Source organism: Zosterops lateralis (genome assembly GCF_965231275.1).
Source record: "Zosterops lateralis genome assembly, chromosome: 12".
NCBI lineage: Eukaryota > Metazoa > Chordata > Aves > Passeriformes > Zosteropidae > Zosterops > Zosterops lateralis.
Window position 1 is genome coordinate 4154774 of NC_139772.1, and position 17265 is coordinate 4172038.

The following is a 17265-nucleotide window of genomic DNA, read 5'->3' on the forward strand; positions in this document are numbered from 1 at the left end:
TTTCCAGAACAGAGGCTCCTAAAGGCATTTATTTATGGACACAGCTGATCAGAATGGATAAAGCAGCCCAGATTTTGCAGAGACAGTGGAAAGAAAGGTTCTACACAATAAGCAAACAAATGTATGCTCAGATGATGGTTCCGTGTTCCCCTTGCAATGTGATTTATAAAGAGCAGCAAACAGGTCAGAGTCTGAGCAAGGAAATGCAGAGACTGTGGGGAAAGTGGAAGTGAATGACATAAATCAAGAAAGACAGGCGGAGTAAAATGTTGTGGGATGAACCTCAAAGTGCCAGGGGAAAAGAGCAAGAAGGTGGAAAATGAAAAGAAGATGTCAGGAAAGGATAGGACAGGTAATTGGGTTTTCTTCAGGTCCATAAGGAACAAGAGATCAGAAAGGAGGCAACAGCTCCTCTTGCTGCAGATCGGGAGTTATTGATAAAAATATAATAAATTCATTGGGTCAGTCCTTTAAAAAAAAAAAAAAAAAAAAAAAAGGAACTTATTACAGCCCAAACCTGTCTTGTTTAGAAACAGAAGCTACAGAGTCATGGAGCCACATTTCCAGGTTCAGGACACAGCCACAGAAACCATTTGCACCAAGTAAAACATTAAGATTCTGAATTTTGAATAAATATCTAAATAAGACAGAATTCTCTCTGTGTTGTGAGGAACAAGAGTTGTGGAGGTTTGAGCAGCCAAACTTCAAAAATGTCTGTATTATATTCTGTTAGGTTACTGATGGATGACAAAAAAACTTATTATTAAATTAGCAAGTAAGGCCAGACTTTCAGGACTTTGTCTTGAGCCACAGGGCAGGTGCTCTGTGTCAAAATTCCCACTGCAACACTTCTGCACTCTCTAGAAAAGGATCAGGAAACTCAGAACTCATGTGGTTTTCCAGAAAAGCAAACCGACAAAAATTTACACCTGATAAGAGATGAAAAAAGCTTCTCCTTGCCATTCATAGAGACAAGAATTTTAGTTTCTGTTTAACTTGTGGTTGGTTGCGTGTCAGGCTGATTCAAGAAAGGTTTATAAACAGATAAAAATTTACTGCCCAAGTCGTTTGACTTGCACCAACAAGAAAAAAGAGATGTTCCCATCTTTCCCCTGAACTCCTAAGATTCCATCCTTTCCTGCAGGAAAAGTTCTGAGGAAAGGCTAAAGTGTTTTCCTGGATAATGTTGTTGCACCCAGAACTGTGAGGCCTCAGCAAGGTTATTTTGAGGGTTATTACAATGCAAACGGGGAAAAGAAACAAATAAACCAATCATGCTAAACAGCAAAGAAGCATCGTGATGACTTTTAAATGCCTTAAAATGCAATTAATATGTAATAACAAAAACAGCAAAGGAGCATCATGATGACTTTTAAATGCCTTAAAATGCAATTAATATCTAATAACAGAAGTGCTTTCATAGACAATTAACATAATATGACAAAAAATGTTATTAGTCTCCTTGTGTTTTACTGAACACATCATTATTCTTTCCGGGAATGTTCAATTAGAAAACAATTTAAAGAAAAAATCCCAAACCAACAAAACAACAGACCAAAAACCTACAAAACTCAACCACCATGCAAACAAATTTTGTGTCGTTTGTCACTGTCTCAATAAACTCACATTTTCCCATAATTCCTACTGCTCTGCATTTCCATTCTCCCACTCCTCAATAAGAAAATGCTCATTTTTCCTGGTGTTTGGAGAGCGTGTTATTTTTAGGATGAGAATCCAAGCCCAGTGCCTTGACAGTTATAGGTCATAAACAAAGTTTTGCTGATTTCTCCTTTTTTTTTACAGAATTTCTCTCTATTCCTGTTACAAATGACACTCCAATGCTGTTGACAGCAGGAAAGGCAAAGCCATGAGAGCAGTCAGGGCTCAGAATAAAGCAAATGCCCTCCAACAAAACCAAGTGTTGACTTTTGCAGGCTTTTCCCAGAAATAAAATGAGGATGTTCCTGCCTTCTGAAAGGAATCACAGCTCCTTGCTGATGGCTCATAACATTAGGAGGTATTGATTTGCATACAGTATTTATTGAGTAGAATATTGCCAGTAAAAACGAACAAGATATGGTAAATTAGAGAGTTCATATAAAATATTTTCCCCCTGAGAAGAAATACATAACAATGAAATGAATTTTAGCTTCACTTCTTGTCAGGTTTTCTCTTTATCCCCAACTTTGCGAGAGAAATGTTTCCAGGAGCTGGAAATCCCATTTCCATCCCAGCTGTGCAATCAATTCTTTAAATCATAATTTTAACGAATGTGACTCCATTCAAGATTTATATGCTCAAATATTTGATTTATGCCCACAGTTATGGTGATCACCTTGGCTTTGACCCTGGTAAAAAATCAATACCAGAAAGTTTCCCATGAATTCAGGGTTTGCCCATATGGATCTCATTGAAGGATCCAGGCCTTTGCTTCATTCTGCTGGGTTTGTTTCCCCCTCCAGGTATTTTTGTTTTGAAGAGTCTTTTAGAATTTACCTGGAGCCCCAACATGTGAGCACATTAATGAATATATCTGTATTGATATGGTTTTATTAATTAATAATTGATAAAAATCATATTAATATGATTAATATAAATGAATGTATATGTAAACTCAACAATATAAAGAAAAAAAATCTATTTCCTGCACTTCCTACACGTTACATGCAACACAAGCTACAGAGAGATCTTCTTCCCTGTCAGAATTTTCAGCTGTATTTCAGTTGATCTGACTGCACCTCATGTATATAAATAATTCTCTATCTCATTAATAATTATATTTTATAATTGCACAAGAACTCTGGTTTAGTTTTTTTTTTTATTTTACAGTAAAATTTTCTTTCATTTCCCCTTGCTAAATAGTCAGGATTCCTCCCTGGAACTTTGCACTCTGCCATTACTCTATAATTTTTTGATGTAACAGATGCAATTTGAAATCACCATTAAAAAAAATCTGTGTATTAATGGTTCTTTAATTAAATCCAGGACATTTTGCTGCAATTTACATCTATACAAGACCAAACTTCTTGCCATGAAAGACTGAGTGCCTTCTTTTTTTGAGATATTGGTAGGAGATGACTGGGCTCTGACATTCCCCATCAACTGGTTTCAGCTCAAAACAGAGCAGATCGTTTACACTCCAGACAAACCTGCCAGTGCAGATAACCAGGATTAAAATACATTTTAGACCATTTTTGAAGTCAGAAGCAAAGTCTTTTGAGTTTTCTCTGATTTTCCTTTTGAGGGAGCAGCGTGTTTCTGTGTGCTGTCCATAGATCTCCAGCCAGCATCAGCAGAGATTCAGCACCAGGGGATGATAAATCATTCTAAAAAGGATGTGGCTGCACTAAAATGGATTTACACAGACGACAAATTCCTTCTCCTGCACACAATAAATTACAGCCATTCACTTCCAGGGGTTTGCTGTAGTAACACTTCCCTTATCTGCAAAATTGCATTAAAGCACTTACAAATCTTCCCCACAAAATGCTCCTCAGCACCTGGCCGGGCTGGTTTTCCTCATCATTGTGTGGCATTTCCATTGTTTGCTCCTTATTAAACAGGGAAATTGAGCCCATTGGGGCTGCAGGCTCACCCTGTATTTGGCTCAGTCACATCTACCTGAAGTGAGGCAGCTCACAGCAGAGAGCTGTTGGTGGGTCTGAAATCTCTACCTTCCTCTCAGCCTACTTGTTAGCCAACATATAGAAACAATTCTTCACGGAACTGCACACTCCCAGTTTGCTTTTCAGTGCCGTTAACATAAGTTTTCTAAATATCTCAGTCTGTCACTGCCAGTTGAAAGGCATCCTTTCACAGAAGTGTGATCTGCCATTATAAATAAAAGCTGAGGGCTGATTTCACACCTCTGCTTGTTAAGTTTTTTTTTGTTGTTGGTTTTTTTTTTTAAAGCAAATAAATCTCTTCACTTAAAAAATAATTAAAACTAACTCTTCATTAGCAGTTCAAATTGCCTAGGTAAATTTGGTCGCGGCTCTAATTTGCACACAGATTTATCGAGCTGCTTCATTTCAGGCTTGCAGAGGATCACTTTGTGATTATTTCTCTTCCACACGCATTTGTTGCCTTTCAGTGATGGCAACACCCTTTAAAAGCTCCAGTCCCAGTTGGAAAACTCCAATTGCACTTTGCCACTGATGCTTTAGGGGCTGCAGGAGTGGATTTCACTGCTGCAGGGATTCCATGGGCAATGAGCTTCTGCAACTGCAGCCTTTGTCCTGTACCCAAGGAGTGCCTAACCCCAAATCTCTTGCATGAACAGTAAAAAAATAATGAAATATTTTGCCAATTCTTCTGGTCCCACCTAACTTGGAGTAAAGAACACAACAGAATTCTTGTAACTTAGAAACTTTTTGTCATCTTGGCAAAGTCTTCCTGCTTTTCCTTGCATTCTGCCTACAAATACATTATCCAGGTAAATGTGAGGTTTTGAAAATGAGCCCAGGGGTTTTAAATAACAGATTACCCCATAATCACTGGTTTCCAGACTTCTGTTTTCACTGGCCCTCTATTTGACCCTTTGTTTCCCAATTCTTTGGGGTTTTATCAACACTGAGCACAAGTAGCCTTCCAGCTTCACTGGAATCCTTTTGCTCTGTTATCACATCTTTTTACAGAAGCACTTGATTTCTCTTTTTTTTTTTTTTTTTTTTTTTTTTTTTTTTTTTTTTTTTTCTCAAGGAAAGAAATGAATTCACTAATATTTCTGGTCTGCTGGAATCAGAAAAGACTATGGGTCTGAAGGGGACTCTGAATTGCATAAATTATGGGCAGGTTTTGGATGGCGTCCACCTCACTGATTTGGGCTAGAAAACCCATCTTAAATCTCCCCACCAATCCCCTTCACCTGTTTTTTCCCACATCTACACTTCCCAATAGCAAATAAATAAACTATTTGCCATTGTCTGAAGTTTCTGACTTAAGTCTGATTTATTCAAATCTGGAGAGAAAGCCAAATATGCTGGAGAGCGTATTAGTACAACACAACACCTTTTGCTCCCACTAAATAGGGGCTCTGGGCTACCTCTTATCTCAGCAGCCCAGAAGCAATTCCACATTCCCAGAGCCTGCTAAAGCCCCTCTTCAGAGCATCATTTAACAGTTTTGTCAACAAGCTCCAGCCAGCCCCAAAGTAAAACCATTCCATGTACATCCACCTGTGTGCTCTGACCTGCAGGATTCCTATCAGGATGCTCCTTAACAAACTTCTTCAGGGGGAAAAAGAGCTGCTGCACAATTTTCTAACACAGTCTGTCCTTGCTGAGGTTTGATCATCGTCCCTGAATCTTCCTGCTCTTCTTCACAAGCAGCTTTTAGTTAAAACTGAAGCTGACTGATATTCCTTGGACTTCAGGAAAACAAACCACAAAGTTTCATAAGAAATAAACTCATGAACCAAGTGGATTAATAAAATTATTTCAGAAGGTGAGGGTGGGGTCATTGGAGCTGCCTTACATTCCTCTTGCCAGTTTGAGTTCCTCTGCTAAAAACCAAATTTTAAACTCATCTGAAAACACACAAATGGGCTCCGCTGAAAAGACTGGCAGACTCTCAACCTCGACAGATGTTTTCACTCTATTTTAAAATATTTTCTGACTTTTGCAAGAAATAAAATACTTAAAAACAAACTGTAGAAGGAAGGGATTTACACAAACAACGAACAAAGTTGTCTGTGTAGAGTTTAATACTCTCTAATTTAATAATGTTCCCTTGTTATGAATCCAGAGAAGAACTCTTACAAGTTTTTCAGTATTCCTCCAGGAGAACGAGGGCAGCAAAACTCAGATTTTCAAATGTTCAGTGAAAATAAAAAAAAATTAAAAAAATATTAAATTTTCTTCATATTCTTAATTTCAAACATTCTGAGGTGGTAAACCCTGCAAAGTTCTATGAAATACTGTGATCACCAACACTCTGTTTTGTGCCCTATTGACATTTTTCTATTCTTACCCCTTGAGCACATATGCACCAAGTGCAGGAGATAAATCAGTGCTCAGGGAGCGCATCAATGTGTAATTGAAGGACTCAAATATATTTTTTCTTCTCATGCTTCCCTCACCTCTGATTAAACACTTAATATTCTGGTGGTTGCAAAGAACTTGCATTTTTTCACAATGAGCTCTTCTCTACTTCTTTGTGTTCTGCTTTGAGTTTTTCCTTTCAGAACCACAGTGCTGAGCAGGGGAAGGCTCAAACAAAACCAAAAAACAATTTTTTGAGAGAAATTCAATGATATCTCAGGTTATTCACCTTTTAGCGAACCAAAGAAATCAGGGAGAAAATCCTGTTGTCTTCCTGACACCACAATGCATTTTTATTGGAAAATAATGGGCTGTGTTTGAGACAGAGTGATCAAGTTGAGGCTGGTCCTTCAGAACATCCCAAGCCCCATTTTTTGCTGCAGGATGGGGATGAGCTGCTGAGCAGAGTGCTGGACAACAGCCCAGGAATTCCCCCAGCCTGTCAGGCTGTGCATTCACATTGCTCTGGATCACCTGCTGCACGACATTTCTTGTGCACAACTTCAAAAAGCCTCCTCTGGGGAAATGGGTTTGTCTTAATTTAACCATGTTTTTTTTGCCAAATCAGATACCAGAGCCATTTGTGGTTTGCTGCAGTAAGTTGAAAATCTACTATGATTTTCCAGCAGAAAAAAAATATTCAAGGTTTACGCTCGACGCGTTAAGGTGGCAAGCCACTGATAAAATAAGAAACAGCTGGCAAATGAAGACAAGGAACAGCGTTAAAAAGAGAAACTGCAATGTTTTTCTTGCAAGAAGGACGTCAGCACCTCCCATAAATCCTGTGCGAGTGCTTAACATACATTTCACTGCAGACCCAGCTAGGAAGGAGATGTTCAAGTGTTGAAAACCAGCATATGGTAAATTTTAGCAGGGCTGTTTGAGCAGTAGAACCCATCACCAAGCTGGGAAACTCTCCCAGAGGAGGCAGGAAACAGCACTGGAAGTACAAGTGTTGATTATTACACTGCGGGAGATGAAACTGAGGGGTCAGGGGTGGCAGCCAGGACTGTCCCCAGAGCCTGTGTCCCACAGGGGACAGGACACTGTGTGCTCCCTCTGCCAGAGGCTGGGAGATAATCCCTGTGGTGGGAGACAAAGGGCAACATTGACCAACCAGTGAGCACTTGGAATTCTGCTGCTCCTCTGGGATCAGCATGGCCAGGGACAAGTTATGTGAGCACACATGTCACGAGCTGGATGGAAAGCTTGAATTGACAGGTCCTCTGTTTTATCCATTTTGGGACAATGTGGGGCAGTTGTTTTGCAGGTTTCAGAGATCATTTGTAGGGTATTCAATGGAGAGAAACATTTTTATTGACAAGGAAAACAATCTTTACTGAGACCTTTGTAGGTGATGTATATTTCATATGTAACATTTTCATATCATCGGAATCCTCTTTATCTCTATTAAAGACACCCATTACTAAAAATGGAGTTCAATAGTACTTTTCATTGACCATTTGACAGTAAAAATGTAGAATTCTGTAGTACCATAGCGACAACTTCCCCAAAAGATCCTCCTTTGTCCAAACAAAATTTTGTATTCAGAAATCAAATGCATACACAGTGTGCAGACAGCCTTTCCACTGAAGATAAATGACAGAAATTCCACGCAGAAAGCAGACAAGTTTCAATTGCACGAAAAAACAAACACATTTACCATTTCCAACGGTTCTCCTTGAAATTTCATAGGACAGCGGCTGCAATTGAGTCTTCAATTTAACTGCAGATCTTTCAGGAGCAAATACACATTGAGAAAATGCAGGCTATCAACACGGAGGCAGAGATATTATGGCTCTGAGTACTCACCTCGTAATTGGCAATCTCCTCTCGATCAAGGGTTCGGGTCACAGAGACGTCCCCGCTCATCTCATTGATTCTAAAAATTCCTTTTGGGTCTTGATCTACTCCCTTCCCAGAGAGACGGAACTTTGCTCCCTCTGTCCCTTCGCTCCTGATGACCTGCATGGCAGGAAACAAGTGATGGGCCACGTTGTAAAATCTTTTTAAACTCATCCTAAAACCACAAAAGTCGTTTCAGCCTTTTAACGAATGCTGAGCTGTGTTCCCCTGCCAATAAAAATGTAACTGTAAAATATGATTTCAATCATTCACAAGACACTGTGCAATTTTTTGTGCTAAACCCTGGAAAAGCTACTCATGTTCCTGGCCAGTTCCTATCTTATCTTTAGTGTCTTCAATTTCACCACTTTATGTTTCTGTTATTCCACCACTGAATTCACCCCATGCCTGAAATAGGACATTTCATTTAATGCTATTTCTTCTTTTTAGTTAAATTGATAGAACAGCTACAACCTTACAAAAAAAAGAATATTCTATTGATTGCCAAGAAGCACTCTCATTTCAAACAACTCTTACCATACCAGAGAGCCATCACACAATACTTTATTAGTCATTGTGAAGTCATCACACACTTCTTTCAGGTTGGTTTTTTTCCCCCCAATTCTTTTTCAAACTCTTCCCTTCCCAGGATTTTAAATCAAGGGGAAAATCTCTGCATGGAAATATCAGAATATCCTGCCCAGAACACTCCTGAGTCACACAGCTGGAATTAGATTCCACTTTCCAAATTTCTATTTATGTGCGTACACACACCCATGAGTGTATGGTGACTCCTTGTTACTATTACCTTATCTTCCCATGAGAACAAAATCCCTAAAATTCCGATTTCATGGCAGCCTCACATTGGCAACAGTAACATTTACCAACCTGCAGAGCCACACAATGTCAGCTATAAACTACACGCTTTGCAAATTTGTATTTGCACACCAGAATCTGAGGGATTATAAATTAATCTTGCCCTTTAAGGCTGGCAATCCTGCCAAGCCATTTCTTCCCTCTGCTGTTCAGCGTTCTTTTGTTTCTAGCAGTTTCGTATCGCTGATTTCCGCAGAAACATTAAGTCAAAAATTTATATTCTGGTCTGAATTACAGCTCAGGAAGAGGAAGGGAGAAAGTGGCCTTAGAAATCTGGACCTCCTCCAATTTTGAGATAATAAATATGCAGGGTGTTTAATAATGTCCCTGAGGAAATAAATGTTTGCTGCCCTATTGCTGTGGGTTGAGCAACGCTGGTTTTGCAGATTACTGGGCAGTGAGATTTTGACTTAACTCCATAATCATTATTCCTTTATTTTAATTGGGAAAAAATCACCACGAGTTATGAAATAGGAAATCAGCATTTTCAGAGATAAAGTTTTGCTTTCCAAACCCTTTGGGGAAGGGAGACATTTCAAAGTAAAGACCTGTTTCACCTCTGTTTTCCTCCCTCCTTCCAACAGTCAGAAACACTGAGAAACACAGTTTCCTTCCTGTGTATTTTTGAGTGAGTCATGCCAAAGCACAGAGACAACACTGCAGGTGACAAAAGGGCAAAGTCACTTTCTGGTTTGGTGATGAAACTATCTTAATGCCTCCTACTGAAAAGTCACCTGCTGCTCAGGTCATTTTTTGACCAATTTCTGGTATTTTTACATCAAGCCTAAAAATACAAGTCTTTCTTAACACAAAGCTATGCTTGAGCTATTGCAACGTCATGGCCATTTCTCACTTTTGTAGGGAAAAGGTGGATTGATCCTTTTCTGCCCTGAGGTCTGAGACTTATTATGAGGCAAGTGCACCTTCCCATATAAGAGCAGTGGTTTGAAAGGCTTGAAATAAGCCCCAGGCCAGCACAAAAGTCTAACTCAGAGATGTTTATGCTACAGCCATTTTCACCAGAGCCAACAAGCATTACCTAACTGTTTATGACAAATTTAAAATGCAGCATAAACACAATGCCCCAGTTGTAACAATACACAATAAGAAAGAAAAACCAATACTGGGCTCTGAAAGGGAATTGTAAAAAAAAAATCCTCAAGAAACAGATATTCATATGGAAATTTTTCTCCACGCTAGATAGAAAACCGAGAATGTAATAATAATAATAGTAGTAGTAGTAGTAGTAGTAGTAATAGTAGTGTTAGTAGTAGTAATAGTGGTCTCTGAAAACTCAGCTGGTGGGAAAAATTCTTCTCAACCTCAAACCTGGCAAAGATCTTCACCTGGAATTTGATGGTGAGACATCCCAATGTGGTGCGTGAAAGGTCTGTGCTCCTCGGAGCTGCCACATCCCATATCCCATCCCCACCCCAAACCCAAACCTTTCTTCACCATGCAATGTGTGGGAGGAGCAGAGTTACCAGCGAGCAGAGCTTTTCTGAGTGCCTGCATGAGCTCACTCAGCTTTTTGAAGACTTCAGAGAGTTGTCACATCCACTCTTCAACCCTTTGCAGCCCTTTTCCTTTTATCAATTCACCTTTCCATACCTGCAGGTGCTGCACAGCCCCTTCAGGGGGATATTGTGTGTCACAGAGCCCAGCTCTGGGCTGCTCAGGGCACCACCTCAAGGTCTGCCCAGGAGCTGTGGGTGGCTCAGAAAGTCATTTTCGGAAGGTTCGTTAAAAAAAACCCCGCTTAATTAGCCACAAGAGGGAGCCGCGAACTCCCAGGAATGTCAGGGAGAACATTAGCATCTCCTAATTAAGATGCTTATATAATGGCTGCATAGTTCAAAGAAAGTGCATTTCCCAGTTCACACGGAGCTCGGTACAACGAAAAGTTTAATAAAAATCAGGCTTAATTTGCCATATGGTTTGGTGCTTCAGCAAGAGCAAGGAAGAAAACAGGAGGATTGTCTGACATCTCCTCTGGCAAGGCTGAGATGCAGAGCAGTGGCATAAGCACAGCCCTGCTCACAGGGAAATTTCCCAGCTCACAATGCATTTGCAGAACAACGTTTCCCCAATATCCTGGTGGAGATAAAACAAGGCCAGACTATTTCTACTGCAACGTTTACTCTGGGACTTTGCTTTTACTTTTCTAAAGCACATAAATTGAAATCCCACAGTCCCTGCTACCTGAAGCTCAGACAGAAACAGATATTTCCATCATTTTTATCACTGTTTCAGGAACTTCAGTGCAGGTTCTAATACTGAAAATGTCTGCAGCATATGGCAGTGGTTACATAGCGCATTATAAAGGCTCTGCATTCTCAGGAAATTATTGTTAAGGCAGCTCAGGACCCCACCACCCACCCACCCACTGGGAATAGGGATGAGACAGGGATACTTTACCCAGCATCCCAATTTCTACTTATTTCATTCTCCCTTGTGCTGATCTCACAGGTCAGAGGGGACTTTCAGTGGGCAGATGGCTCAGGATAGACACCAGCTGAGCAGCCCACTGTGGAGATGCTGGAATTGTTTTATAGATTTTAGTTATGAGTTTAGTATAGTTTTAATTGTAACTTTAGTGTAGTTTTTTAGCCACCTTAAGTGGGCCCCCTATCCTGAAATGTTCTTATCAGAAGTTGATAAGAGTTTCCAAGACAACCCAGAGACTGTCTCCCATTGGTCCCTCCCCGGGATGAATCCCTACCCATCCTTTCCAATGTATCTTCCCCCCCCCCCGTCCATCAATTATTTCCAAGGTCCAAAGGTTCGGCCAGTGGTTGGTGGATCCTCCAGGGACCCCTCCCCAATTTACCTTGATTTGTTAGTGTTTATGTAATTCAGTTGGCATTTGTCACCTTGCTTTGTTTTATTGGTTTACAACTTGTATTCCACACCCTGAATTGTTTTGGACAAAAACTCCCTGCAGCCCAGGGTCGGGGTCTCTCTCCTGAGGCACCGGGCCTGGGGCCAGGGGCTTCCCTGTCACCCCCGAATAAAACCTTTGTTCCCCGAGCCTTGAGAGTGTCCCCTCTTTCAAACCACGGCCGTGACAGCGAAGGTAAAGGTGCTGCAGAGCCAAGAACCCACACAAAGGTTCTGTTGAGGTATATCAGAGCTAGCAGGTGGTCCAGCCCAACACTGGGCGGACCAGAGAAAGATACGCACCCCAACAGCCCACAACCCCACGGGCTGTTGGAGGCTGTTCCCTCACCCAGGACACAAGGGCAGCGCTGGGTGGACACACACACATCGCTCACTTTCCCATCTCAAGGGCACTTCAGGGAATCATTTCCACTTGAAGTGATCCATCCTGCAGGCACAGCACCCACGGCAGCCCAGCAAAGGCTCTGTGATCCTGCTCAGCTGAAAAGACACTTCCAAGCCCAGGGAGCATCGGGCATCTGTCAGGAGCCGCTTTCTGCTGAGCCGTGCTCAGAACGTGTTTTTCAGCTGACACCGTGTATCCCTCACAGCCAAACTCATCCCAGCAATGTGATCCCCCTGTTGTTACGGCTTTATCGCAGAAGTAAATCACAGTGCTCTCAAGAGAAGAGGAGAAATACAAAGTACAAAATACAAAAACCCCACGCTGCTCCGAGAGAGAGAATTCGCAGTTCTGCAGCGCCAGCAAATCTGTCCTGAGCAGCACCATCCTCAGTTATCAGTTTTATTCTTTAAGTGTTTGCCTCAACCCCTGCCATCATTTCTTAATTCTTGATGCCAGGTGAATTATAGATTCATCATAATAGTTTCACTTTTTAATTAGAAAACTAATCCCACCCCCGGATAGGAATATTTGGTTCATGCCCCAGTTCTTTTCATTTCTGAGCATTACAGTGTCTCCCTTGTGGGGTTTTTTTGGGTTTTTTAATTTTATTTTTTAAGGTTGTTTGGTTCTGGTGTTTCCTGCTTCCCCTAGCCTCTTAGGAAGCAAATTTATTCATGGAATATTTAAAGGTGAACTATTTTTTTTCCTCAAATCACTGTGCTCCAAAAGAGCAAAACAATGGTTTAGGCCCATGGTTTAGATATTGTATAAATAAACAGAAACTTCCTGTCCTGCCCTACTGAAAATTACTCTTTACAGTCAGAGACTCCATCTGCTCCACACTGACTCAAATACTCTTTCAACCACAACAAATGCAAAATATTCCCATCATTATTCAAAAGCATTAACCAAGAGAAACTGCTTCATTACTGTAAGCTAAACATCCAAAACCCGTGGCTAGAAAGGAATTTATAGAGTTTGCTGTGTTTAATAATTTATTATGTAAAAATTAATACCTCTAGCTTCTTTAATGAGATATCAGACAAGGTGGCTGAGCACGAGAGCCAAGTTGTGCTCTTTGATGAAGGCAGATATTGGCCAAACCTGATCTTGGCTTTCTCTCCGATTAGAACTTTCCCCAGATTCACGCCATGTACAGGTGACACTGGCAAGGAAATCCAGGGGATTCATTCCCACGATGGTAACAGGAATTATAAAGCTTCTCTAAGTGACTGTGTCCTTTATTGGTGATCATTAGGGATAAACACAGCACAGGATATTTTTCAGGCACCACTTTTTCTTGTTCACACAATGGGCTATTAGCTGCACTCTATTATCCATCAAAGCACATCTGGGCAGGTTCCCTTTCAGGATGTTATCCAAAACACCCAAAACAAGTCAATGGAGACAAGAATGAACAATATTTGCGAAATTCAAGTAAACAGAAAAACAAAATTTCAGCAATTAAAGGTGTTTATGGAAAACAACAACAACACAGGTGATACCACAGCCCTAAATTTCAAACCATTCCCTGACCAGTTTTCAATCTCCAATCTATGGAAGAGGCAAAATTTTCACAGCTGTGTCCATCTCCCTGAGCTTTCCTGCAAAGCTGAAAGCAGCCAAAAAAAACCCAAAACCCATCTCCAAAATCCTGATATCTGTGCTCACAACTGGAGGGGCCTTCTAGAAACCACAGGAAAGGGAAAGGGAAATGTCACCAGCAGTGGGAATGCACAACACACGCCCAACATCTGTGACAGCCAAGGGAACACAAAGTTGAGGTGAAGAGTTTGGGTTCTGGGGGAAGCAGAGCTGGGAAAAAACTACATTCAGTACCTCAGATATTCTTTCTGGGCCATCAGCTCCTGACATTTTGCTTTGACAGTCTGAATAACGACGCACACCTACGGATCTCCCAGAGAAAAGAGATGTACATAGACAACAAACTGGATTTAACCCAGCAAAGAAAGCCATAATTCAGTTATTTTAAACTTTAAGGACTTACTTTCTATTTCACATCTTGGGTGAAACACATTACTACAAAATTTCTGAATTTTGCACTTTAAGATACAGATTTGGTTGAATTATTGCACAGAGCTTCTCAATCAAAGAGATTACTTACAACTTTAAATACAAGGTGATTAATCCTTTAACAAAGTTTGGATTCTGTGTTTACTTCTGTGGATTATTTGTTGTTTATTCTTCTGTATTCGTACACATTTAAACCTCAGTGGCACTGGGCAAAACACTTATTACAGGAGTAGCAATTACTTCTTAGTCACATTCCTTTGCACTTGTTCTCTTAAGACTCTTATGAATTACAGAAAAAAAAAAAAAAAAGGAACACATGTATTATTATATTAGTGCATCTGTAAACTGAAGTGTTTTAATGTCTGAATAAAATTTCTAAAATATTCAGTACTAGGTATACTAACACCTTGAACATGAAAACTTTTATACCAACTTTCAGAAAAGGAACGTGGGAATTAAAAAAAAAAAAAAAAAAAAAAAGCATTGAAATTAAATGAGTTACGAAAATGAAAAAACATACACTGATATTCTCAAGAGGGTCCTTTTTAGCATTTTATCTCTGAGCTTTGTCATGCAAAACATTTCAGGAAGTGTTAGGTTTAGGAACAAGGCTGGGAGAATTAAAGCACACGGTTTTAGCATTTTTTTGATGCATTTTAGGGGCTGCAAATGGTACCAGTGTTCCTCGCCTCAAGGCATTCAGACAAAACTGTGAATGCTCCAATCAAGCACCACATTGAGGACTTTGTGAGCATGAAGGAAATAGAACTTGCACTGCTCAAAAAGAGGGGGAAACACTGAAGGATTTTTTTGGACTGGGGCTCTACTTCCTATAAAATGTACTATACCCACTATCCTTTTGTTACATCAGTGCAAACACAAGGTTTTACCAAGTAGAAACAACTGCAAACCTGAAATTTGATGAGGTTCATAAATCCCATAGGCAAATATTTCAACAGAGTATCTCAATGTATGAAAACGACACAACATATTAAAAACAGGTGAAGTTGTTTCACCACCAGGGCTCCATTTCCCAGATCTTTTTTAGAATAATCAAAACAAATAGGATATTTGATATTCAACCAAAAAAAAAATCTCCTCAACATAATGGCTTTTTTTATCATAATTACGCATAAATGTTTACAAAATTCAGATCAACTTCGTAGAGGGATGCACAGGTGCTGAAGTGAAGCAAAATGAATTTATGCATGTGGGAGCCCTGGGCACTGGTGGATCCCCTCAGCCCCAGGTTCATTACTGTAGTTGTACACAGATGCAAGAATTCTCCCTGAAGAACCCTTTCCAGGAGTTGCAGGGATTTAAATTTGAGGATTTAACCAATATAAATAGCTAACAGTGAGCATTTGCTCCGAGATCGAAGCAAAGTAATTCAATAAACACATCAAGATGTGCATTAGCTTTTGTAGCAGGTAATTCCTCAGCTTCCTTTTACTCCTAATTTATAAAGAGCAAGAAGATTCATTACAAATAATTTTGCCCTTCCCTGTTCCTAGCAGGCAATTTCACAAATATACCTGCAGACTCAGGATTCTGTACACAACAACAGCTCCCTGCTGACAGCAGAGAATTCACAAACACAGGTTTTTGTGATCCCAAAGGGAAAGGATTTAGAGGTGTCCCTTGTCACAGGAGGCCTGGATGTTTCTCTGGCTGGTCTGGCCTTTCAGGAGCCATTTAAGCACCATATTTTATTTGCTGCTTAAGTGACTTGCAAACCCTGTCACTTGAAGGAATTGGAGCACCACTCTGTGCTGAGTGACAGCCAGACGGAGCAGCTCCAAAGCTGTGGTCTGAGAGGAGAAAAAACCCGACTGTGATTGACAACATTAAAAGAAGAACTCAGAAGATCCCCTTAAAAACAAACAAACCAAGGGATTAGGTGGATTTATGGAGGAGCTTTACTGAAAGCTTTTCACAGATCTAAGTTGGTTTTTTTTTATTATTTTATTTTTTTTCTGCTATTATTAAAGAAAATTAGGCATAGTGGTAGTAGTTGATATAAATATGCTTAAACTGCTTGTTCGGTCAGGATAACATCCAGTGAACATGTAAAGAAGACTCTGCTATTGATACACCAACCATCAGCATCTCCCATCTGAAGAAAGTACAGACCAAGGCCAGAGCTGGAGGTGATAATGAAGACACAGCCACAAAACACACATGCTCTAAAAAGGCAAACCCAAGGAGGGGCCTTGCAAAACAGTTCCTGGAATATGGAAACTAGTTGATGAAAAAATATGAATATTCAACAAATTGATACAATGGAAAGAGTATTTAAAGAGTGTCTCTAATATAGCAAAGTGTGGACTTGGCCATATTTTGGTTTTTTTTTTTCTATCCCCTAATTATCTTATTTTCTAGTAAATCTATTTTTTAAAATTTATCAAGAAAGTGAACATTGTTTTTCACAGATCTAAAAAGGCAGAAATTAAGAGGAAACATTGCCACATTTGATGATTTGGAATTTCAGCAATTCAGGACTTAGGACAGAACACACGATGTGCAATCACCACAGGTGTAGCTAAATCTGGAAAAAAAAATGGGAAAAAGAAGAACAGACCCAACTTCCAGCACCTCTTTCCCAGGTGTTTATTTCACAGTGCTATCTATTCTGAATAAGATCAAAGTCTTAATTTATTACTGAGGGCCTCTCATGCAGCATCCAGAGGAGCACAAGGCGCTGATCTGGCCCAGGGCTGGGAGCACCAGGGCAGCATTTGAGCTGGAATAATCTGCTGATGAGGTCCGGAGACCCCTGCCCTGGGCTGTCTGGGGAACACAAAAACCTGGCTGCTTCCTCTCCCTGCAGCCACATTTACTGCCCCCAGGACTCAGCTAAAAATGTTATCTTGAGATCCCTGCACACAGCAAAGAAAGGAACTGAGATCTGGATTGAGTGGGACCCTCCAGCCGGGAGGAGCAATTGGAATTGGAATTGCAGAATAAGACACTGAAGTTGCAGAGTTGACCTGAGGAACTGAATAGGAGTAGTGAAGTTTGAAAATGGGGCTGAGGAGAATGATTCATTTCCAAAATGCTCTTGAAAATTAAGACTCGGTTGAAGCCGAAGAAATTTCTTGGAAGATTTTGACTAATTTTTATTTTTGCTTTAGCTAGCAAACCTGATGAGTCTTAAATGTGAAAATATTTTTGCAATTAAAA

The 17265-nt window shown here is 40.3% G+C and overlaps 1 protein-coding gene across 6 annotated transcripts in view; it reads right to left on the reverse strand.

Annotated features, from left to right (window-relative positions):
• CDH13 (cadherin 13) overlaps positions 1–17265 on the reverse strand; it is a gene marked incomplete at its 3' end in the record, with an annotated part of 461247 nt that overhangs the window by 230657 nt on the left and 213325 nt on the right. For all 6 annotated transcript variants that reach the window (XM_083870235.1, XM_083870236.1, XM_083870237.1 and 3 more), the window contains one exon: positions 7854–8006. In XM_083870235.1, the coding sequence (XP_083726361.1) occupies positions 7854–8006 (153 nt within the window). The remainder of the gene's footprint in view (positions 1–7853; positions 8007–17265) is intronic.